The sequence below is a fragment of the Aythya marila genome (genome assembly GCF_965140915.1).
Source record: "Aythya marila genome assembly, chromosome: 17".
Taxonomy (NCBI): domain Eukaryota; kingdom Metazoa; phylum Chordata; class Aves; order Anseriformes; family Anatidae; genus Aythya; species Aythya marila.
This window is the reverse complement of record NC_139058.1, coordinates 10,357,491-10,382,386: the sequence shown is the minus strand read 5'-3', so window position 1 is coordinate 10,382,386 and position 24,896 is coordinate 10,357,491. Positions and strand designations below refer to the sequence as shown.

Genomic DNA, 24,896 nt, shown 5'->3' with positions numbered 1-24,896 from the left:
TCAAAAAGGAAATAATTGGTTACTTTTTCACAAATTAGCCTTCTGGTGTCAATATGTACTCTAAATGTTAAGTTTAGAATAGTTTCTGTATTACAAGAATATATATATTAACACCTGATATAAAATCAGGCTGACATGTTAAATTTTCTTTGGCTTTGTAGTTCAGGAAGGCAAGCTGCCAGATTGTTCTCCATGCCTCATTTAGTGCAACAAGAAACAACACTTGCATACCTGGAGAATCAGATAGCAGCAGCACTTATATTACAATCCAGTCATGAATATCGCCACTGGCTCCTTATCTATGCACGGTACCTAGTTAATGAAGGTGAGACTCCTTTGCAACTCAGTATTTTAAGAAACCCTCTGTTCACTTCATCTATATGTATGATTGCATTTAATGTTCTCTTGTTTAGCACTTGGCTTCTGGACTTAACATTTATTTAAAGTAAAAAACAAAACCAGATGAAGGTGTTGCTTCCTGTAGTGCTCAGTACTCGGGAATCCTATTCTTAAATGCTGTGAACAGACTATGGTCTGGGGAAACGGTGCCATCTGTGGATCTTGATAAGGGGAAAAATAACATGCGGTGGTCTGTCAGGTTATATCATATGCATTATGAGGCAGCAACTACAGACGTTTCAGAAGCAGCAACACCTTGTAAAACATGTAATGTTCCACTGCCAACTGATGATCAGGGTGTGTTGAAAAGTGGAAGAATTGCTAAGCCTTTGATACTTTGTACCAGAGCACACAAAGCAGTGAGTTTGCTTCTGTTACTTGCATTTTATACATCTTTACATTTTAAAATTTCAACAGTCAGTAGTGTTGAGCCCCTTAAGTTAATTTCTATGAGTATATCTCTCTATATATGTTAATATATTTTTTCAGAAATCGTGCATTTTGTCCTTATCCTGTTCTAGATACTTGCAGCTCTTTCTTCAAAATGCTGTCAGTTAAATTTTGTAGTGGTTTTATATACAGAAATCTTATGAACGTGATCTTATTTCTGATGATATTCAGGGTTTGAATATCGTTTGCGAGAATTATGCAAGGATTTATTGGGTCCAGTCCATTACTCAGCTGGAAGTCAGTGGGAATCAACAGTAATGGTAAGTCTTGATAATAGTTTAACAAAGAATGAGGGAGCGTTTCCCATGAAAATTACAGAATATGGATAACAGTGTAACATAAGATACAGTTAAACTTAGTGACAAAAAAAAATCAAAAATGATTTTTTCCTAATCCTGCAACCCTTTCCATTCTCTATTCCTATCTCATAAGAAGGCTTCCTCTCATGGCACTTGTATTTATTTCATGTGGAACTGTAGACAAATACTTAATGCCATGGTCTCAGCACTGGTGCTGTTTTGAATAAAAATCAGATGGGAGTAGAGCTGAGTTTTCAGGTCTCCACATTGTTCAGACCGCAGCTTTGAAATAGTGACATGCCAATAAAATGTCTTTTCTCCTCAGAGCATGCCTGAAGTCTAGCTGTGCAGAGGCTGCACCAGCTTAATGAATATATAAATGTAAAAACAGTTTTTATTTTGGGAGTCATGTAAGCACAGTAAGAACATAAAATTACATAGCTCCTTCCAGGCAGGAAAAAAGACAATCTTGCAGTCCTATGGATTTTATTCATGACATTAAATAATGCATTCTAAGGATGCTTTTGTGGGTGTTTTTTTTGTTTTGTTTGTTTTGCAGGGTTTACGAAAGAGAGAACTATTGAAAGAACTTCTTCCTGTTATTGGACAGAACCTCCGCTTCCAGAGGCTTTTCACAGAATATCAAGAGCAGCTAGACATCTTGAGAGATAAGTAGCATTTCCCCAGATTTTCCTTGAGGCGCCTGGTCTGATAGAAACTGCTGAACAGCATTAACCAGGGACAGAAGAAGAGAGAGAGCCCGGTCAGTGTGGAACGCTGCTGAAGAGGGCAGTGCCATAAGGGTCCCAGATGCTTCACAAGTGACCTGCTTTAGATTTTAAAGAAGCTCACAAGTGGATCCATGAAAATGAGTGGATGACCTAGATAGTTTCCCAAGTGAAACTTAACCATCGAAGCTGTGGCCTCTGTTTCTATGGAAAGTCGTGGATATGTACTTCAGGGGGGTCCTTTTGGATCTGTATCTCATTTTAATATCAAAACTAGCTGAGAACTGTTTGTAGGGTTTCTTGGATGTCCTGTGAAAAGCACAGTACTTCAGAGTACACTGAACAGCATATTTAACCCTGTTTAGGGTTTTTTGACTGAGGATTTATTGAGGCTCAACACTATATTAAATTAGATGAATGAGCCACATAAAAAGAAATTTCATAAATATTAACATATTATACAGCCAATAGACTCTTTCCTGTGAATATAATAATAATAAGAGGCTGTTCTAACACATGGACTATTTTTGTACTAGAATTTGCTAACTTGTAATATGGAATTTTATTTGGCCAGTAATCAGGCTATCTCTACAAAGTCATCTTGTAGGAAATCTAACTCTAATATTACAAAAGCTATGTTTCAAAATAATTTACCAAATTAACATGTCATCATCTGGTTTTTAATTTTTAAATGTTTGTAAAAGGCATTTTTGGGGAGGGGGAGGGATACAATGGGATGGCTCTTTTTGTAAGTACAAAAATAAATGAACACCGCATTGGTTTAAAAAATGAAAAAACAAGCGTGGTCTTGAATTTTATATTATATTTACATTACAAACAGCATCTCCAGAAACGTCAACACAAGCTGAATCATGTTAACGTCTCTAGAAATACATAATACTGTCTGGGTGATCTTTACTCTAAGAGCAGGATCGGACAAGTATTTGTAGTCACCTGAGAGCAGCTACATCCTAAAGCCACATCTCCTCTGAAGGGGCAGGAGCTATGTGGGGAGTACTCATTATTTTAGGCAACCCAAAGTAAAAAGGGCTCCCTGAACCACTGCTGAAAGCAGTCAGTACTGCAAGAAGAGACGAACTTCATCCAGTTATGGCAATGTTCTTTGTGTGGCATTCCATAATAACAAAATGGTGTTGGTGCCCTGCCAGCAGTTCACTTGTGGAGTGGTTTTTGAATTGCACTGAAACCAAATCAGTCAACTTGTTTTCTTCACAGAAGTATGCTTGGTGCTGAGAAAGAAGCAAGTGTATGGCTTCAGTTATTGCCAGGGCCCAACTATTTAGGTGTGTCCCAATTTACTGCCTTAGTTGGGGTGTTTCTGAGTAAGAAAATTATTATTGAAATCAGTATTTGTATTTAAAAATAACCCCTCTGTTACAGGCGTGTAGTGCCTGCCATGTACAGCAACTTCTAGCAGAAACAGTCCATCTCCTTCACCCTTGTGAGGAACACCAGGCAGCAGTGGCAAGGAATAGCTGCACTGCTGTGGATTTTGGCTGCTGAGGGCTGTGTTCTGATGGGTGTCTGCAGCTACATGGCTGGCTGGATCTGAGGAGGGAGAGATGTGTTCCTTGGGGCAACACAACCTTCCAGCTAGGGAGAGCTGCCCCAGTTTCCTTGACCTCTGCTCCCAGGAGTTCAATAGTACCCTGACAGAAAAACATAGTGGTGGTAGCATTGCCTTAAGCTACGTTTTATCCATTTTCAACTACATGCTTCCCAGCTGTGCCTTTTTGGAAAGGAGGCCTGTGCAGCTGCAGAAACAAATCGGCTCTCCCAGTTCATTTGGACACTTTGCTGAACTGGAATCACTTCGGGGGCGGGGCGGGACGACACTCGAGCCTGATCTGGACCAGCTGAACGCACAATTTTTTTTTTTACTTTCTATTTTTTCTGTGGAATCGGCCACCAGGCCGCCTGACGAGCGGGAGCTGCCCTCCCTCAGCCCCTCACGCCTTCAGCCGTGCCCGAGGCCCGGCGCTGCCGAGCGGGTGGCGCCGTGCCCCTGAGGGGCCCCGGCAGGGCCCGCGGCCGCCCCTCGACTCCCCTCAGCCGCCCCCCGAGGCTCTCCCGCTCCGCCGCCTCCTGAGGGCCGGCCCCGGAACGCCGCTCGCCGCCCGCGTTTCCCGGCGGGGCCCTTCGGAGCCGCACCCGCCCCGGAAAAGCGCCACGGCCTCAACCGTGCGGGTGCCGGCGGCGGTCGGGGCCTCGGGGCCGAGCCGCAGCCATGGGGAAGCGGCAGCACCAGAAGGACAAGATGTGAGCGGGGCGGCCGGGCTGGGGCTGGGGGCTGGCCGGGGGGCGCGGGGGGGTGGCCGTGTGGCCGTGTGCCGTGTGGTGACCCCGCTCTGCCCGCAGGTACATCACCTGCGCCGAGTACACGCAGTTCTACGGCGGCAAGAAGGCAGGTGAGTGCCCGGTGGCTCCCCGCGGCCCTGCTGCCCCGCACTGGGCCTGCTGCTGCGCCTCGCTCACCGCCGGGGCTGGGGCTGCCTTCCTCAGGCACCCCCGGGCTGCTCTCCTTCTCCTTTGGCCTTGTCTCCACGCTCGCACTCCAGTTTCCAGTCTCCTCTTTGCTGGAGCTCCGCAGAGTTCCTTCTCTAAATGCTCTGTCCCTTGCTTTGTTTGAGCAGCGGTGTGAGGGCTCTGACACGGGGTCACGTCGCTCGGGGTGGCCGGTGAAAGGATCTCCTCGAGCACAGCTCCTGCAGGTGCTGCAGGGGTGTCAGAGCACTTCCTGGGTTGGCTTTGGAACTGCTGAGCCTTGTAACTGGGGGTCCAAAAATTGGTGACACTGATGAGCATGGAAAATGCTGAAATTGGAGGTGTGACGTCTAGATGAACTCTCCTTGCCCTCAGCAAGTTCTGCATCTACCGGTAGGGCAGAGCATGAAGGCACTTACAAATTAATCATCTAATTTAAATTCAGTGCTGTCAGTCCGTCGGAGCTCTGCTCATTTTATTCTGGTTGTTATTTCCGTTGAGGAGCATATTTGTGCTCTACAGTGGGAATCTGATTTTAGTTATGGGTTTGCAGAGCTTACTGTGTTTATTCTTGTCATTGGTAAATTGCTACCACACAGATTGCACAGTGTAACTTCAAATGTTTCTTTGTTACCTGGCATACTTTGTATTAATCCTGTGCTTTGTTTCTCATAAACAGACCATCCACGAACTAATTTCAGACGTATATCATTTGATCACTGCAGGTAAAGCAATAAAATTACGTTATCATTATTAAATGACCCGTCTCTTCATCTGAGCTATTGCTGAAGCTGTGTTCTTCCAAGGTACTTTCATTGACTTGTGTCTGCTATGATAGCAATGCAGCAAGAAAATTTCAATAAGAACTGAAACAATATCAGTATTTCCCATCCTTAGTGTCTGCTGAGATTGAATTTGATGGCTAAAAGTGATAAAATAATTCAGAACAGTTACCGTGCTTGTTCCAATCTTAGAAATCTGTGTAATTGGGACTTGAATCGATTTTTTCCTGCTTAGAATATGGTTGGACAGTTATTTGTATCTCAGAGGCAGTGATTAGATAGACTGAAGGGATATTTATCCTATTTTTGTGTTTAGTTTCGTTCTTGAAGTCCTAGAATGAAATACAGGAGTTAGTAGAGGTGGGTTAGATATTGTCTAGTAAATCAAATAGTTCCAGAAGGTTCCATCCCCACCTACTTACTACTGCTGCTTGGCTAAAAGCTGAACGGATTATGGAAACATCCCTAACGAGGGATACCGAATGTAATTGCCAATTACTCCCTAGCCTGTTTAGTACAAAGACTGTGTCTGCTTGGACCATCTTGTGTGCGGGTAGAACCTGCTGGGGCAACAGAAGCAGCTTCAGGAGTATCACAGCATCTACACCTGTGGCTGTATGGCAGTGGGTGCTGAACTGCATCAGTTCCTTTCAGAGATCTTGTTTTTAACCTAATTTATGTAGAATATCATGTAGTGAGTATTGGCAGCCACTCAGTATTTTCACTGGTATAGGCCTTCCTTTAATATGCAAGTGATTCAGCTAAATGTTATTTGCTTCTGTCATCATGATTTCCAGCTGATTTTGCTAAAAACATGTACTTTTTTTCTAGTTTGTCTCTGCAGCCATTTGAATATCCAGTTTGCACGCCAGATGGGACAGTCTTTGACATACTGTAAGTTACTGTCTGTACTTAGCTTTATTTTTGTGTTGCTGAACTGCTTGGTTACAGCTGTGTACTCATCATTTGATCTTAGCAAGTTGGTAGAAATAATCTTGGCTATTAAAAAATAATAGAGGTTGCTATTGTTGCTTGAATCTTATTACTTTCTTCCTTCTCTTTTCAGGAGCATTGTTCCTTGGATAAAGAAATATGGAACCAACCCTATCACAGGAGAAGTAAGTAATGATGGTTGTATTCATATGCCGTGTTGGCTTTCATTGTGTTCGATTTTGTATTTAATGTGTGGGAGTTAAAAATGCTTTAGTGAAAGTAAAACAAGTTGAATGGTAGTACTATTATAAAGTATGGTATTTCTGACATCAAGTTTGTAAAATTAAAGCACAGACTTACAAGGGATTTATTTTTAGGAAAAAAAAGGTAAAAAAAAAAAAGTTGGGGGCGTTTCTGGATTTGAGATCTGGTGTCCTCTTATTGTCATCCTGCTAATGATCTCTATAGTAGAAAATAATCACACTCTGACTGTTTGCAGAAGAAAGAGAAGAACGTTATATTTTCTTCTTTTCCGCAGTAAAAGAAGATTGTAAATAACATTGTGGAGGAAATGGGCAATTCATTTTTACAAACTCCCCACCACCACTCCCCCCCCCCCCCCTTTTCTTTTTTTTTTTTTTTTTTTTTTTTTTGCTTATCTTATGTTTATGGCATAATTTAAGTCTTTCTAGTTGGAACTAGTTACACATTGGAACAGGCTGCCCAGGGAAGTGGTGGAGTCACCGTCCCTTGAAGTCTTTAAAAGACGTTTAGATGTAGAGCGTAGGGATATGGTTTAGTGGGGACTGTTAGTGTTAGGTCAGAGGTTGGACTCGATGATCTTGAGGTCTCTTCCAACCTAGAAATTCTGTGATTCTGTAACTCCTAACTCTTGTTACTGCTAGCGATGCCCAGAAAGCCTAACTGGCTGGTGATGAGGAAGGGTCAGTACTGCTGCTTTGTATAAGGTGAATTCCAGTCCACAGGGCAAGATGCTGACTAGCTCACTTCTCCATCTGTACTAAAACTTGCAGTGGTGTTTCCTAACCAAGTGGATATTTGGTTCCATGCAGGTTAAAGAGATTATTATTAGTGCTGATGAATGATAGCTTAATGTGCAAAATCTTTTGAATTATCTTGACGATTTATTTCAGAAAGTTTCTGTCCTGGCTCTGTCATGATAGTTAACTGTAAGACTGGGATTTCACACTATAACCAGGGCTTTACTGTTTTCTCCCCTTTTTCCACTTAAGCACTAATTATGAAGGAATACTTTCTGTAATAGCGTGAAGTTCTAGAGCACCAGATGCATATGAAATACTGGAAATATTTTATTTTTTTTTTTGTGGTGGGTTAAAAGACTATTATTTTTTTTTTCTGAGAACGTATATTTTAAACAGAAATTGTTGCTTGATTTACTGAAACTTTTTTCTTCAGTAAGTGCAGTTACTCTCCTGAGCATTAGGTGGCAGCCATTGCACAGAATTTCTGGTTCGTTTACAGATTGTTTTGTGGTATGAGGTTACCTTTGAAACATCTTGTGTTTGATTAAAGATTTTCGCAGCAGACAGATATGAGGAGGAGCTAAATACAGATGCTGCATTCCAAAATCCAAACGTGAACAGACTGTCTGAGACTGAATATCATCAGTTATAGCAAACTGCAGGTGTGCTTGCATGATGGAGAGATGATTGAAGGTCTTTCTTTACACATGAAGAGGCCAATATGTGATGTTTAGAGGGAATGGAATTACAGCTATTTCAGTTAGTTTTGCCAGCCTCCTACTACCTTGCTGCTCAGTGCATTGGTTAGGAGGTTTGGGGTGTTGCCAGATTATTATCTTTTTTAAACTCGGATCAGCTCCATGACACCTGTTCTCATTTCATTCTGTGAACCATGATGTGGTTTAAAATTACTTCTGGTAAATGCATGCAAGAAGTGTAGCGTGTCTATTGGTCCTGTGCAATACAGAGAAAGTGAGGATGTGCAGAGTATTCTTGGTGAACCATAAATGCTCAAATGAAGTCTAACTTTGACATCTGTTAGCTTACCTGGACTTACACTTCCATGGCTGATCTGCAGTGCACCTGCAGCTCTTCTCTACGTGTGTTCCTTTTTCCTGTGTTGCTCTGTTTTGGGGAGCCCCCTTTCTTCTTCCCTTTTCTTCAGTGGTGGAGTTGTGCTGTACGGCTCTGTCCAGAGACAAAGGCATTCCAGACCACTTGGAAGAAAAAGAAGGTGCTTGCAGTCCATAACAGCATGCAGTCTGGCTGATTATAGCCTTGTGGAGCTATAAAGGGAAGAGTGGGGTTGAGAGAAGGGATGTAATTTAGTCTTCACTCCCCAGAGAACCAAGTCTCTCTTTCTAAAGGGGAAGATGGCATAGGGCGGGCAGGGAATGGGGGTGCTGGGATGAGGTAGGGTAGGTAGCAGAGGGAGTCTGTGGATCTTGTCCATCTCTAGACTGTACTGCCCCCTGGCTTAGTGCTTGCTGCCCTCTATTTAATGTATTTAACTGTGTGTGCATGTTTTGTTACTTGTACAGCTTGCTCATTGGTGAAGCCAGAAAATACCTTCTGTAATGTGTTGGTGACTTATGGAAACTTAAGACTCTAGGTTTGTTTGAAGAGGAATTGAGCCAGACTAGCTGAAGTGCTGTGTTTTAGAAGGTGCTTTATGACAGTACTTTGCGCAGATTGATGATTTGTTGTTGGTGGTGAGGCCCTGGAGAATTTTTCCCTTTTTTGTCCTCAAGTTAAAAATGATAATGAAATCCCTTGTGTCTTGCCCTTCTGTTGTTCTGGTTTGCTACAGGCTAAACGTTTTAGACAAGTCACTAGGCTACCCAGAAAGGCGTTGTTAATGGCACACACGTGATAATTGCCAATTCTCACTAGCTGTCTTAATTCTGAAGTGGGCCCTCACTGGGGCATAGGAGAGCTTTGCAGTCATTAACACATTTATCTTCACAGTGCTCTCACGAGGTGGGACTGTGCTAGTATTTTCTTAATTGGGTGTTTGTGAACTGATCTACAAGTAGGCAGTGACTTCTCTCAGTCTTCCAAATCCTAAACTTTTGGACCAGCCTTCCTTTTTAAAGAAATTTTGCAATGCCAAGATTGCAGTCACTCTTTGCTATGTTTAATTTGCTTTCCTTCCCTATACTTCTTCATGGTTTATTTTCTCTTCTGAACATCCTTCTGAGGTGCAAGTGTTGTCACCAGTATCCATTTAGGAGAAACAAATCGCCGTTGACCTTTGTGTAGATTTTCCAATGAGCTATTCCAAACAGTAACTTTTCTTCTTTTAATAATAAATAATACAATTCTTTTGTTGTTGTTGTTGTTGTTGTTGTTTTTTTAATAATGCATTGCTGTAAAAATTTTTGTTATTATACCAATAATTTTGGAAGAAATGATGCATCTCTTGCAGCTGAACTACAGCCTGTGAGATGGCGTTGGCTCGCTTGCTTTTTCTGTCAGCTTCGTCAGGACACTGCCCTAGCTTATGTTTACACTAAAATTGCATAAAATAAAGAGTAACCAGGAAAGTCGTAGCAGGCTCATTCCTTTTTACTGACAACAGCACTTTGGCTTCTTGGCCTTGCAGATAGCTGCAAGCTTGCCAGGTTGTTTCATGTAGCGGCGTTCTGACAGCACTGACCAGCATGCCCACACAAGCCAGCCAGCTCGGCTCGGGAGTACCTATTTCCAAGAAATGGGATTGGTCAGATCCTATCTGGTTTGTTGGAATTTCAAATATGAGCAGATGACAGATCCGCATGAAGGTAGCAGTATGCCTTTTGACAGGAATTTCAAGGGAAATAGTTCTTTGTTGGGTAGATTTATGTGGGCTGAGTTATTTTTCTTCTTCGTGTTGTAATGTTTCTGATGTAAATACCTATTTTTTTCAGTCTGGTTCACTGACATTCTAACTGTACGTGGGCAGACTAGATTACTGTGGTTGTACTTCAGCTCTGTTTGAGACTGGCTCTGTAACCTTGGGAAAGTATCTCTTTTCCCCTGTCTCAGAAATAGCTGAGGTCTTTGTTCCTTGTCCCCCTTTTCTGCAGGAATTTTGTTCTTCTGGACAGTTGAAAGTCTGTTCATCTCCACAGTTTGCTTCTAAGGCTTTGGTCCAAAGTCAGTTTTGTGACTGTTTTAAGTGCATCTGTTTTAAAACTCATATTAGAGGGCTCATCTATGCGAAGTCTTTCTGCATGGTTCAGAGCAAACCAAAATCCATATGTCTGCTGATCCTACATAACCCAGAGAAGCAGTCCTCATGTTAAGGGCCACGTGTGCCTGTGTAGTTGTCACATTTGTATCTGTCTTGAAGGGCCAACAGGATTCAGTCAGTTAATGTAGCTTGCATTTAACATATGCCTACAGATTAAAACAAACAAGCAAACAAAAAAAAGCAAACTGAAGACACTGCATTGTGGATGTGTGAGGTTAGCGTTCATGCTTCTGGTCCCAGTGAGGCAGAGAACAATTTGCGTTGTGCCCTGTCTCATGCAAAGTTAGGATTTGGATCTAGAGGCCAGAAAGAGCTTTTTCTTAAGTGTCAGATTTTAGCTGCTTACTAGGTAAATGAGGAAGTTCTAAAAATTAAGAAAAGATAGAACTCAACTCAAAGTCTTGATCTGTGCACAAAATAAATATTTGCTCTTGTTCTTCCATACTCATAATCCTGTATTTACCAAACAAAAATGATGTGGGGTGAGATTATGACTAATAAGATCAAATAATTGAGGCAGTACAGGTGCCTGCCTCATGCACTAAGCCTTCCTGATCGTCTCTTTGAAAGCACCCAGAGACACATGGCTTGTGCCTTGCAATGCCCTGAGGCAATGACAGAGGTTGTAGGGAACATCACATCGAGCACTGCTCATGTATGAACATAGGCAGTGTCATTTTTTAATTTTTTTTAATCATTTGTTTGAAGTAAGGTCAGTTACATGATGCTTGCCTGAATATTTAAAGGAACTTTCGAGAACAATAACTCTTTACCTTCAAAAGAGAAAAATTGCAACCAAATCTGTTATTTTAAATTTTTGGGAAAGTCATTCTCAAATACATTCCTTAATATGTTTAGTAGCTGCTACTTCTCTCAGATGTTGGTGGCTATGGTTACTTAATTTTATTGTAAAAGGATGTTTTCTTTTCAATGTAATTAAGAGAATTTCAGTCAATCTCATGGAAATTGGTTGCCAGTCTTGAGGTAAGAGATGCTTGCTGACCAGATTAAAGGAGAGGATTCATTTGTTACCACTAAAGGTATTAATTCTAGTGTAAAAATGAACAAACAACCATACAGCACTTTTTTTATGCTCTAAAAACATCTTTGGCTGTCTAAATAAGGGAAATCCTGCCTGAAAAGGATGCAGAAAGTAGAGCAAAGGTGAAACTTCCGTAAAGTTAGTGTTTTTACCATTTACATATTTCGAAAACACAGATACAGAAAATAGACTGCACTAGTAATTGTTTCTCCACCCGAGAAATGAACATGGGAAAGAGGCCTTGGGTGTTTTTCCTTGCCTTACAATACAATGAAAACTGCACCACCATGTAAGAAACAAATGTACGAAATAAGTCATCCTGTGTTGTAGGAACAGGTGTTAAAGCACAGGTTAAATTCCAGCCAAGGTTTTCTAATTTGCTACAAATTGCTCTGCACCTCTATCAGCTAATCAGTACAGAGCCAGTGAGTTTCAGGAGTGGATTCTTGTAAGTGGGTTGCATGAGCTTCACAGGCTGCTGAGTCAGAGGTGTTAAGATCAAGATCACAAACAACACTGTGGGACTGCTGGGGGAGTTGAGTGGAACAGGTTTCTGGCCTGAGCAGGGGAGAGACAAGTTCAAGTTTCATGTGACCTGTATTGGCCAAATCAACAGTGATAATGGCTTTTAACTCCAGTCATATGGCATGTGTGGTAATTTACTGTAGATTGCTGTTTTAATTGTGCTATTCCAGGTGTGTTTCCAGATAATGAGTGGCAGATAATGGATGTCACCACACAAGGGTCTGTGGTTTGAAGGTGACCTCTTTCATGCCGGCGTAGCAGTAGCTGTTGTTGAAATACTTTGTCAGGAAAATGTAATAGCTGTAGGTAATGTTCAATGTGATGCACTTTCAGGGTGCTTGTCTGGACCTTGCTGCAAAGTGATGGCGATGCTATCTTAGGATTTTGATGGCATTTTGAAGACGGCATATAGCAGCAGGAGTCAGATTTCTCTTGTGGCTCTTAATTTTCTTCTCTTAAAATCTTCTTCTCTCTCACTGTTCCCAAAGAGAATATGCTTTTTCTGAGCGTTCTCATTCCTTTCTAGATAGAAAATATTGAGAGGAAAATGTTGGTAACCCTCCATAGGCAGGCTATCTCTATGTCAGTTTTCCATATCTAGAGTGTTGGTGTCTAATGAAGACTAAAATAATTTGGCCAATGAAGGTATTTTCCATTACTTAGAAAAATTTAGGAGAATAACATATCCTTCTTTTTTATGCTTTTTCCCTCCAGACCTGAGCACAGTACCTGAGGACCTAGTAGTCTCTTACATATTCTCCTTGGGACTTTGAAAATGAGCGGGCATTCAGGTGGATCAGTAACTTCAGGTCTCATTTGGCTGCAGCATAACTGCTATATAAATGACAATTTTAATTCTCTAGGAACGCCCGTCACATACATGTCAGAAGATCTCAGCACATATTCAGCTTTGAAATGCAAAGTACATTTCTCTCGTCTGATGCAGCTCAGGTCTTCAGATAATGCATAGGTGTAAATGACAATTGCTCCCCTTCTTTTTTCTTTACTTAAAATATTTTTCCTGTACATTTCAAATGCAGGAAGGAGAGGGTTTTTTTTTCTTGTTTGTTTGTAAGAAAAGTTTCAGTGTGTGGTGGGAATACAGTTTTGTTCTGAGTGAGTAATAGCTTATTACAGAGCAGAGAACAAAGCTTACAGAAATAAAACCAAGGGGAGCTTTGTTGTTGAAAAATGATTCAGACAAATCCAGCTTAGTTGGCTTTCATGTGTTGCAGAAAGAAGGGTGAAGTGATCAGCAACGTAAAATTGGAAGACTCTCTTAGGTCTTCCCCTCTCTTGCAATCTGCTTTGCAAACTGCATGCTCTGTCTTGAACTAGTGTTTGCTTTTTCCTGCTGTGACTGCTGAGAGGTTCTTCTGACGGTTTTTCATCTGATAGATATCTTCTGTAAATTTGGGGTTTGACCAGCCTGTTCTCGTTTGTATTGATGCCAGAATTGTGCTTCTCCCTCTTAGTGTTTACAGCTGTGTATCTGGTGCAGTGGAATTTAATGCTTTCTTGACATTTTCTTGCTGAGACTTGTATTTTCCTGTCAGATGTTCTTCTTGCCTTGCTGTGGTTTAACCCGGCAGGCAGCTCAGCACCACACAGCCGCTCGCTCGCTCCCCTCCTATCCACCCCAGTGCCTTGGGGAAGGCAGTGGGGGGGGGGGGGAAGGTAAAACTTGTGGGCTGTGATAAAGACAGTTCAGTAGGACAGAAAAGGAAGGGGAAATAATAACAATAATAGAATATACAAAGTGAGTGATGCACCGTGCAGCTGCTCATCACCTGCCGACTGATGCCCAGTGGTCCCTGATCATCATCAGCAGCAGTCCCCTGGCCAGCCCCTTGGTTTTATTGTCCTGCATGATGCCACATGGTTTGGGATGTCCGTTTGTCCACTTGGGGTCAGCTGTCCTGGTTCTGTCCCCTCCCAGCTTCTTGTGCACCCGCAGCTTCCTTGCTGGCAGGGCAGCAGGGGAAGCTGAACAGAGCTTGGCTCCACGTAAGCACTGCTCTGCAACAACTGAAACATCAGCATGTTATCAGCATTATTCTCACCCTAAATCCAAAACACAGCACCATACCAGCTACTAGGAGGAAAATTAACTCTATCGTAGCTGAAACCAGGACAGACTTTAAGTTCTCTGTACCCTAAATGGTCACAGTCATTCTCTGCATCTGTTTAGTTTCTCATCTTTGAACCTAGGTAATCTTACTCATACACAGGAAGTGCTGGGTGAATGCCTGGTACGGAGTTGGGAATATTTTCTAATCTTTTTCTGAAATACTTTGATAATACTTTGATATATTTCAGATGATAGTTTAAGACAGAAAACATTTTCTCAGTAGGTGTTAAGACAGGAAGGGTGCTGTCAGAATATGATCATTTGTTGCAATTTTCTCTTTATAGCTTGGGTCATTTCAGAAGCAGGTACTTATTTACACATAAGAGTTAGACAGGATTAGCAGTGGTTTACCCTTTTCTTGTTTTTGTTTCCAGTTGGATGCTGTTGCCTGTATTTCTGTGGCCTATAGCGGTTTTTCAGAAATGGATGGTTACAGCCTCCTCTCCTGATTCATTGAACAGCTCTCTCCAGGTGCATTTTTGTCTGTGGGGGTAGCAAACTGCCAAAATGCCTCTAATGCACTTCAAATGAGATGAACTCTTCCATATGCAGCAACTGAACCATGTCTTCTTACCTCATTTACTTCAGAAATTATTAGCTTTTAGTCAACAGTCTAAATGAGTTAATATTTGACTAGTGACCATAAATTTTCAAGGCCCCTGGATAGAAACATATTAGGACATGATTCCTGCCAGAGGAACAATCAGAAAGTCGTGTGTCATAACTGGAAATGGTCATAAAACACAGGAGGGTCAAGGGGATGAAGGTCCTGCTCAGGCAGATAACCAGAAAGATGACTCCTTTTTCTTTTTTGGGTTTTCTGAAACTTTCCCCCTCTCCTTCCTTGCTGCTGAACATGTGGATATCTGAGAGATACAAGTTTGGAAGAGGAACAGTGTTTTACAGGAGTGCATGCTGCACCACTACTAGTTGGCCTTTATCTGTCCAGAAAGGTGAATTTATTTTTCAGTTGCCTACATCTTTGGGAAACAGTGAGGGCACAGAAGATAAGATTTGCCCAGACTTACTGTTCAAGTGCTTTATCAAAAGGAGCAGTTTAAAACCCTCCAGTGTCATGAGTCACCAGCCAAGCTGCTGTGCTTCCTTCACACCTTGCTAATGGGGATTGTGGTGGCGGTAGGCAGTGTTTTATCCAGTAAGCCAGCTCTGGACACAGACAGATAAATGTGTCTAGCATTATTTCTAATGTATTATTTCCCTTACAGCAAAAATGTATTTACATCTAGGTTTTACGGACCGAACAGATGGTCTCTTTTTGTTCTTTTCCTTGTTTTGGTGGAAGTGTGCACATTGGATGGGTTTTTGTGATTGTGACACTCGAAAAACTAGCAACTGTGAAACTTCAGCCTTAAGTGAGATGCAGCATGAGGTTCCCATAGATCACTGCTTGCCTATTTTTCACTAAAATTGGAGACTAGATTTTCTATCCTTCTGCATAGTTTTATTTTCCATAAGCCATGTTGTATTTGGCTGCTTATCTCTGGACTGATAGACTTCTGGGCACATTAAGACTGCAGATTTAATCTTACACACGAAACAGCACATCTTTATCTCATGGTAATTTCTGCTAATGTGCTCTTTGATACAGCAACATTATTGCTGGTATCTGCGAGCCATGTGTGTTATTAAGCGTATCTGTATGGTTCTATGGACAAGGGTTTGGTGACCATATGGTGTCAGTTTAATTAAAATTTAAATATGGAAATTCAGTGGTCTGGAAGTGGGTAACGAAGGATCCTTTATGTCCATTTCCATACCGGTTCAGTAGCAGGGTGAAAGCCACGGTTAAAGCAGCAGTTTCACACAAGAATGTGAATTGAGGGTATTTTCTTAGTACTTGGTAGGTGTTGTGCATGTGACAAATACACTTATGCTGTTGAACTGAACGTAGAAACCGTAGCTTGAACCAGAAGACTATTCTGTCTTTTTGGCCACAGACCCCAATTTTTCCATGAAACATTGAACTACATGGATGTAGTTTATCTAATTAAACCAGTACTGCTGTTTCCCATCCCATGAAGTGTAGACTTGCTGAGAATTTCCAGTGACTTTTTGTCATCATTAAATCCATTTACAAGATCTGAAATAAATAAAAGTATACGTGGAGTTATTCAAATAATATTCAAACATTCAATTAATAATAACATATTTCTTGATGGTTTTATAGCAGGAAAAATTATATGAGGGCTTCTTGAAATGGGAAGTTGCATGCAGAGAGTAACAAGTGTCACCTCTAAAGGAATCAAAGAATTTAATACAAAATTCATCTGCTTGTGTGAAGTTAAATTTGGTACTTGGTAGGCAGCATTGTGTTTCAGTATTAGTATTTGGTTTGGCTTTTTTTTTTCTATTTGAGTTAACTCCACATTGCTTGTTTTGGTGGGATGAGAACCACCCAGGTAGCCATGCCAGCACCGGATGATTTTGTCCTCGTGTTGTCAACAAGTTCAGGTGTGACACACTAATTTTTCCCTGGGATAGCTTCACTGGATTACTGTGTGTTCCTGCCAGAGGCCATTAGGAAGAGTGTCCAGTTCTGAAGTAATTAGGAACTCTGTTAAAGTTGACAGAGTGGTGAGGTCTGTATTTACTAAATACAACTCTTGCTGCACGTCACTAACTCTAACCATGTGCAGTTAGAGAATCAAATGAGCCCATTTTGATTGTTTTTCAGGCTGGTGTGTATCCAACGGGGTCAGAGCCTCATTAACAAAAAAGAACATGCTGCCACAGACCGAAGGGACTCAGAGAGTGTAACTAATTGATGCACGAGGATTGTAGGTCATATCTTCATGAGAGACACAGCGATGACAAAGAATGATTTAATTCGAAACAATCGGCGTGCTTCATCTGCTAACTGCCACAGTGCCCCACTAACCTACGCTTCGTAATAACCTCTGCACTGGGTATCAGGAGAGGAGGCTGCCCTTTGGTATCCCGCAGGACCGAGCGGTGTCAGCTGACAGATGAGAGCGGGGCGGTGGGGCTTCTCGCCGCTGCCAGAAAGTAGGTCACGGCCAAAAGTAGCCTTGGCTGCCTTTGTGGAAGCGTGCCTGCGAGAGAGGAGTCAGCCGAGGAAAAAGCTCGCATGGGTTTTGGGTTTGTTTTGTAGCTCTTCCTTGCTGTGGAGCAGCTGGCGTTACATGCCGTTAAATGCGTCTGCTTTCCAGCATTCCTGCATAAAATATTTTTAGAAGCAAATATACAGCTCTTGTTTCTGGTTAGGGGAAGTGGCGCATGCTTGTGGCCTTTCTTTTTTATTACGAATTTAGAATTTTAATTAGATCAAGTGTTTTTTTAATAACCGTTGCTTTTTTCCTTCCTTTCTTCTCTGGAAATTGACTGAAACTGGATGAATGGGGAGGAAACTTGGGTCAGAAACAGTTCTGAACAGCAGTGTATTCAATATTCGAGCTCCCTCACGTTTTATTGCTAATATGGAATTCAGGAAAGCAAGTACTTTAACTCATTTAAGGGCTCATTCACTCCTGCTGTCTCTTCTCGTGAGGGCTGGTGCCTGTTTACGGAGTAATGGTCATTTCCATGGCAACAAACCCTGGCAGTGTTTAGGAAGCTTGGGCTTTTTTTTGATGGAGAATAAATAAAAGAAGATTCACCCACGTGCGAGATAACCTTGTTTTCAAATGAAATAAAGAACTCGGGGTGGGGCAAGGGAGATAAGATAGAGATGTGTGTCTCATGTTCTTTCATAGTTTCCTCTGTGATGTGTGCACCTTTCAGAATCAGACCTGCTGGAAGTCCTGTCCTGCGGGCTGGGCTCCCCCTCCGAGTGTGCTTTGTGCAGAGTTGCCCAGTGCTGCTGCCTCTGTAGGCCATGGCAATCTCTTGTGGCAAATCAGAGCCTGGTTTTGCTGTTCTGGTGCTCCAAAGATCTCCTTTGACAAATCTCTTTCCTGTCTTTCCTTGCATTAGATGCGTTCATCAACTTCTCAAAATATTTCTGAGCTGTTGCCCTGATTAGATTTTTCACACATTTTCTCATAGACAAGGCTCAGCCCGTTTCCATGCCTCTCCATAAATAGATTGCACAAACAACGTCCTTTATCAGTAGGAGGAAGTTCCCTCGTGATACAGGGGAGGGCTCGGGGTAGCTGTTGCCAGCTGAGCTGAAGCACGGTGCTGCTCAAGAGTTGACATGCCAAGGCCACTTCTCTAGTACGGGTTTGGTAGGAGGCTGGTCCAAGGCCATCAGCCTTTGATGTCCATGCAGCACTTCATCATATCAAGCTCTTATCCTGGAAAAAAAGAGTCCGGGCAGTGCATGTGTTTCAACTCTTATATGAAAATTGCTTTTTTTTTATTTACTGTTGACATGTAAGACTGTATAAGAGCTTGTCTTGGTGAGGAACAAATGCCAACACGGGGAGTTGATACAGCATGAGTAAGTGATGCTGAAAGCTAACCTTGTTCTCCATGATGGAGAGAGGTGACCTGAAATACTGTACAATTTCCCTGGGTACAGTGTAAGAGTCCAAGGACTTGGCAGCACCTCTAACTTTGACAGATGAAACAGTGTAGTGCAGCTTTTGCAGCCTTTAAAGTCTGTACAGGAGTTTAGTCTGTCTTTTCTGCTAAATTTCTGTCAATGTTTAAATCTGAGTCTTCAACCATGCTAAGCTGTTTCTTAGGAAACTGTTTCCATTTTTGTTTAAAGATGATCTGCTCATGTTTTTGGGATAGCTCAAGTGAGCCAGGAAGATCATTCAAAAGCCTTCCTTTAAATGATTGCTGTTTGCGGAGGTATTTCTGAAGAAGTTTTCTCTGGAACATAATTTTTGGGCTGTTGCACAACATGTGCACAGATGGATGCTGCCTTGTGTTAATAAGTTGTTTAGGTTGAACAGATCTGTCCAGGATCATATGTTCATTTTGGCAGCTCTACTATTCCCCTACTACTTCTTTGACAATTTTGTTCTAGTAAGAAGATAAATAAGTAAATGAATAAAGTTCTGCATTCCCTTAGTCATTTCAGACCCGCTGTTGCCTTTGCTGTCTTTCTTTGTAAGCCAGCAGTGTGCAGGTGATGCTTTTTTGGTGGTGATGGTTTTGTGGGGAGTCTGCTTCAGGAAAGCAGCAGTACCTAACTAAATATCCCCTAACCTGGCCTCTCCCTTCCCTTCTCCATCTTATTCCTACTAGCCCTCATTACACTTCTTGCTAATAAATTAGAGAGATGGTTACCTTTCTGGCAGCAAATTAGCCTGCCAGTTGGCTAAAAACAATTTGAGAAGTGCCTTCCTGTAAACGAATGAGCCCAGCTGTCATAACATGTACTCTCTGAACCAAGAGTATGAATCTTGATTAGGCAGGAAAAAAACCCCACTGACTTGGTTTCCCGTGATTCTGTTATCACTGTTTGCTGTAACGATGGAGCTAGCAGCGACGGCCCCACGGCTGGCAGATCTCCGCTCATATCTGTTTATAAAGAGCTGTCTGGGTTATAAAAACCCCCCCGAGCTGCTCAGGTGTGTGTTTTGAGAAAAGAACTGATTGTTTCTTCTAAAGGGCCTGTGCAGTGTGTGCTTTTAACAATCAATTTGGCAGTGAATTGTTCTCTGCCAGCTGATACCATCAGCGGGGTTTTTTCCTGAGATCCCAACTCAGCTTTGAAGCTCGGGGCTGTCTCTGGGCCAGGTGCCTCTGACAGGCTGCTGGGGGCACGGTGGGGTCAGGATGTGCCCTGCCACACCAGTCCTGTGCCCACATCGCCTCCTGACCCTATCAAATGACCGGCATGTGTTGGCCTACCTCGGCGTGTCACTGAAGGAGCAATATCATTTCGGGCATGTGAACGAGTTTCCTGATGTAAAAGTAAAATTGCAGTTATCTCGGAAAAGGTAGTGAGCTTGATTACCCAAATAACTTGCTGGCTCTGTGACCCTCATCAGAGATCTTCCCCACATTGTCTCATCTGATGAGTAGCGACAGGCTTTGCTGCCTTGCTTTTCATGCAGACTCCCCTTTCAGTTTGTGCTAGGACAGTTGTGGGACCTCACGAGCTTATTCGGTTTGTTTAGCCCTGCGCTGTGTCAGACTGCAACACCCTAAATAAATCGTATCCCAGTTCTCAGGCTCTGTGAGCCTTGTTCTTGTGGGCTCTCCCTAACTTGAATTCCCAGGGTTCTGATGATTCAGACAACTTGCAATATATTATTAATAAATTATATACTATTAAAATGCTAGCGCTGATGTTACGGTTCCTTGTTATTTCCATGGTTAGGTTCTGTTGTCATTAATTTTTTTAATGCTTCATTTTCTTTAGAAACTAGATGCCAAATCACTTATAAAGTTGAATTTTGCTAAAAACAGTGAAGGTAAGTACGCTAATTTTCTGTTTTTCTTTCTTTTTTTTTTTTTTTTTTTTCTTAATGAGTGCTTTAATAAATTCTGTTTTTTCTTGCCCACAGTGAAGTTACATAATTTGTGTTCTTTGTCATGGCTTTTATTTTCTTGAGTAGATTAACTGCTTGCTGTGATCAACATTTTTAGCCCCATTTCTGTTTTTCCCTGTACTGGGGAACTGTAAATTATTTAGCATTTTTATTTATTTATTTTTTATTAATATAGCTACTACTGCAATAAGGTAGTATTTACTTTAAGGAAAAAATTCAGAAACAGACAAGTTATTTAATATGTTACAAGTTACAAATAATACGACATTATTTGCTGTTCACTTGGATTTGAGCAACTTTTTGTTTATAAAATGAATCATTTGTAAATGAACACATGGGATTTTATGAATAATGGCACACAAGAAAGCAGCCTCGAGTTTTATTTCTGCAGGGTTAACAATATAAAACCTGCCATGAAAGAGAGGATGCTAGTAATAAAATAGAAGAGTAGAGATGAATTTATCTTTTGCAAGGCAGGTAATGATCTCTTTGAAATGAGAGTGGCAAAGATTAGGTGGGAATAAAATTCTGGAATGTCTGTCTCCTTATCTTACCAGTCTATGGACTACAAGGTCTGTACTCTAGTTGATGGATTTCTTCTGCTTTCTGTATTCCATCTATCTCAAGAGCAGGATGTTAAAAAAACAATCAGTAGTCACTGTGGCCAAGGTTTTTGAAAGATACTGTGATAATTGTGCTTTCCTTGAAGAAGTCCAGTTCATAATGCTGGGCAGGGTGACAGCAGCTATGCAGTCTTAGAATTCTTTTCCATACAAAGGCACGTGCTGTGTCACTAACTAATCGAGGGAAAATGCAGTAAAAGAGAGGCTAAAATATTGCATTTCTATCAGCCAGTTTTTCTTTAAATCTTAACATGTAGAACTGTTGCTATATACATAGAACCTTTCTGTTCATACCCATACAATAAAAAAGTCATCAGATCCTGCAGTTCCTTCCAATTAAGGATCCCTCCTTAATGGACTACCATTTATTCAGATCAGCAAGTGTAAACTCAGCCACTCTGCTTTTGCTAGAATTGAGAACGTGCTGATTTGCTCTTTTTTGTGCAACTGGATTGAGCCTCCACATTTCGTTAGTGTGCTTCTGCATCCATCATTTAGGCCATACCCCAATGCCACTTCTAGAAATTCCTTTCTAAACTTTCTCCTGAATTTCAGGTCCTTAAGAAAATGTCTTTCCTTTTCAACTGTAGTGATATCAACAGAAAACATCCTCATCCTTTACTTGCACCTCCACGTTGGTCAGAGTGCCTCCTCTGGCCAATGAGTTGCTTGGTAAATACTCTGTAGGTCCTTGCCTTTCCTGTCTTTGCAAGTGCTGTGAGCAATCTCTATTCTGGTTTCCCTGCTGTTTTTGATTTTCAGATGGTAATTAGGAAAAAAAGAACCAAACAGTCTCAACCTATTTCAAAATCTCACCCAAACCCCCAAGTCTAGCAAACTGATCAAGTATTAATAACCTTCTTCTAATTGCTTCTGCTGAGTTCATCCAGACATTTTTCTTTTTCCTCATACATTGGCTTCCATCAGTGTGCTTGTTGTTGACATGCTTAATATTTATGCTGACCCTCCTGGGGAAATTCACAGCTTGATTAGAGCAGAAGCTGCGTTCCTTATTGAATAATGTGTTCAGATTTAATGGCATTCTGCTTGCCACATTTGAATACGAAATGCTCTCCTCTCTTAAAAGTACAGCAGCTGCTGTGAACTTTTGTTGGATATAACCTAAATGTGTATACCTGTGAACAACACTGAAAATAGAGCACTGGGCACCCTAAGGTACAGGGCTCACGCTCTCAGTAGAGCTTTAATTGCAACAATAACAATTATATTGTGATACTTCATAGATACTAAGCATGTTGGACAAAGTTGTGTTGGGATATTAAGGGCAGTAGATTTCAAAAGTTCATTTTCACTGAAAAATGAAAGGCACTGAAAAATCAAAGCATAGTTAAAACACTATTAAAACACACAGAATTTACACTTTATATCAAAAAGGAATGTCAATATCCTTCACAGAAATAACAGAAATTATCAATTTCAAACTAGTTGCAAGGGTTTCATGCTAAATTAAAGCTTTTTTCCTCTCCATCAGGTAAATACCACTGTCCCGTGCTGTTTACTGTATTCACCAATAACTCCCATATTGTGGCCATCAAGACAACTGGGAATGTGTTTGCCTATGAGGTAAGTTGTTTGTTGCATTTTGCAATTAGTATTTTATATTTGATGCATTTCATAGATGATCACAAAAAGCTTTAGAAAGGTAGGTAGGTTTCATTCTTGTTTTACAGCCAAGGAAATTAAGTACTAGGAGATGGACCAGCTTCACAAATTGTTGTCTGACTTGTGGTAACAGTGGGGGAGATGTTGACCCCTTGTTAAAGCTGTCTGTCTTATACCATCTGTAAAATACTTAACCTAGAATATTGCAAGTTTATGATGGTACTTTTATGATGAATTTGGTTAAAATCATGTGTATACCTAGGAAATTGAGATTGCAAGGTTCTTTTTTTATTATTGTTATTAAGTCAGAATGCAAAGCTGTTTAAATTTTGTAGGGATTAAATGGCTTTTCATCTGTTAAAGTATACAATGAAAACATTGCAGCTGCCATTTGAGAATTAATGTGAAATTGTTTTCTTTCTCAATGGTCCTTTAAGGTTTGAGTGGCGTCATATATTTACTTGTAATATTTACACATTATAATTCAGTTTTTAATATCTGTATCTTTCACGTGGCCATTAGGCAGTTGAGCAGCTGAACATAAAACCAAAGAGCTACAAAGATCTCTTGACTGATGAGCCCTTCACTCGGCAAGACATTGTGACACTGCAGGTAAACTTTTCTCTCCATTACATGTCTCATACTACTTTTTTTTTTTTTTTTTTTCAGATAATGAAATGCTATTATGTCCAGTGTTACAGCATGAATATAGAATAAATGAACAGAGAAATGCTGCTCTGTATTTGTGGCTTGGAAAAGGGTAGAAAAAGAATTACTCTGTTTTCTTTGTTATCCAGATGAGCCACAAAGATGCCATATAACATAAAGCTTGACTAATCTCTACAGTGATTTCTGTGTGCCTTGTAGATAAGTAGACTGCTAAACTTTATAAAATGAAGAAAAAAATGAAGGGTGCACAAAAAGTCTATGATACAATGTAAAAATGTGAATTTTAACAAATGTTTTTGCGGTTGCACACTGTTTCATTGTCTCTGAATACAAGAATATATAATATATTTTGGTTATATAAACATGCATAAGGTTGTGGAGTAGGATTTTTTTCTCCTAATCTTACCTGAAAAATTGTTGTGACACCACTGATTTACAGTGAGACTTAACAGAATTACATTAGGAAAAGACTGAATAGAAGAAAGGGAAAGATACATCCCAAATCATCTTTGGCTCTAGACAGATGACACTACATGGTCTTCCTTACCAAAGGAAACATTTTTTTTATAATTTAGTGTATACAGACTCTAGGAAATTTATTTGTAGAAGACTTTACATTAGGACTGAAGTTGATTGTCCATATAAATCTTCTGAAGATACCTAAAACAGTCAAAGCATCAGAAAAGCACTTTTTACATACTGTTTCCCTAAATGTAATTAAGCAACAAACCACAGGATTTTATGTGCTTGCTTAGAATGTTGTGTTTTTGTGTGTGTTTATTTTTAATAGATTCCTTTGTTGGTCTTTAACTGATTTTTAATAATATCATAACCTAAATGAAAAACAGCATTGTAAATGTAAAAATGTACAGAAGTATCTTAGAGATCTAAAAATACTTATTTACAGATGAAATTTAGTATAAGAGGATCTAAAGCTTGTTTAAATGCAAGCATTTTTAACTTTGCAAGATTTCAAGATAGGGAAAAAAAATAAAGTGTTATTATTACTGGAGTCATGAGTCAGTATGCATCCCTCATGAGCAGATAATTGCCACTAACCAAGACTAATACGTTTTAATTTGAATAGAAAAATATTTTTCGTTTATGTCTAAATGTGAATGAAATGTATCCCTTCTTCCCTACTCCCCGGTGTTGAACAGCATGTTTATAAATATTTTTCCCCCTGTTCCCTTTGGGATTTATGACTGTTCAAGCTAATGCTACAAAGTAAAATGTTTTTAATCCAAGGAATGCAAAAAACATAGTGTTTCATATTGAAAACTCCCAACAGAATGTTGTTTGAATGTAACTGCCTTGTTGCTAATGGATTTGGAACAGTGAAAAATGACAACATGAGTGAACAAAAAATATTTCTATGTATCAGTATGGAAAACCAAATGATTTTGAACAAATAATTGAAATGTGCATTCATTTAAAAAATATTTTGGTATGCTTTGTAGGGTTGGAATTGAATGTATATATAAAGAGTGCGTTGCTGTTATATGCCTAGCTTT

General features: G+C 40.6%; 2 protein-coding genes across 3 annotated transcripts in view; both read left to right on the top strand.

Annotated features, from left to right (window-relative positions):
- HIRA (histone cell cycle regulator) overlaps positions 1-2,635 on the top strand; it is a 34,356-nt gene extending 31,721 nt beyond the window's left edge. For both annotated transcript variants that reach the window (XM_082774212.1, XM_082774211.1), the window contains 3 exons: positions 162-325; positions 1,021-1,109; positions 1,708-2,635. In XM_082774212.1, coding sequence (XP_082630338.1) covers positions 162-325; positions 1,021-1,109; positions 1,708-1,824 — 370 coding nt within the window. In that variant the 3' untranslated portion in view covers positions 1,825-2,635. The remainder of the gene's footprint in view (positions 1-161; positions 326-1,020; positions 1,110-1,707) is intronic.
- A 1,356-nt stretch (positions 2,636-3,991) lies between these two features.
- Positions 3,992-24,896, top strand: part of PPIL2 (peptidylprolyl isomerase like 2) — a 73,379-nt gene continuing 52,474 nt past the window's right edge. The window contains exons 1-8 of the mRNA XM_082773837.1: positions 3,992-4,156; positions 4,256-4,305; positions 5,061-5,106; positions 5,995-6,057; positions 6,230-6,281; positions 20,338-20,389; positions 22,583-22,674; positions 23,236-23,325. Coding sequence (XP_082629963.1) covers positions 4,125-4,156; positions 4,256-4,305; positions 5,061-5,106; positions 5,995-6,057; positions 6,230-6,281; positions 20,338-20,389; positions 22,583-22,674; positions 23,236-23,325 — 477 coding nt within the window. The 5' untranslated portion in view covers positions 3,992-4,124. The remainder of the gene's footprint in view (positions 4,157-4,255; positions 4,306-5,060; positions 5,107-5,994; positions 6,058-6,229; positions 6,282-20,337; positions 20,390-22,582; positions 22,675-23,235; positions 23,326-24,896) is intronic.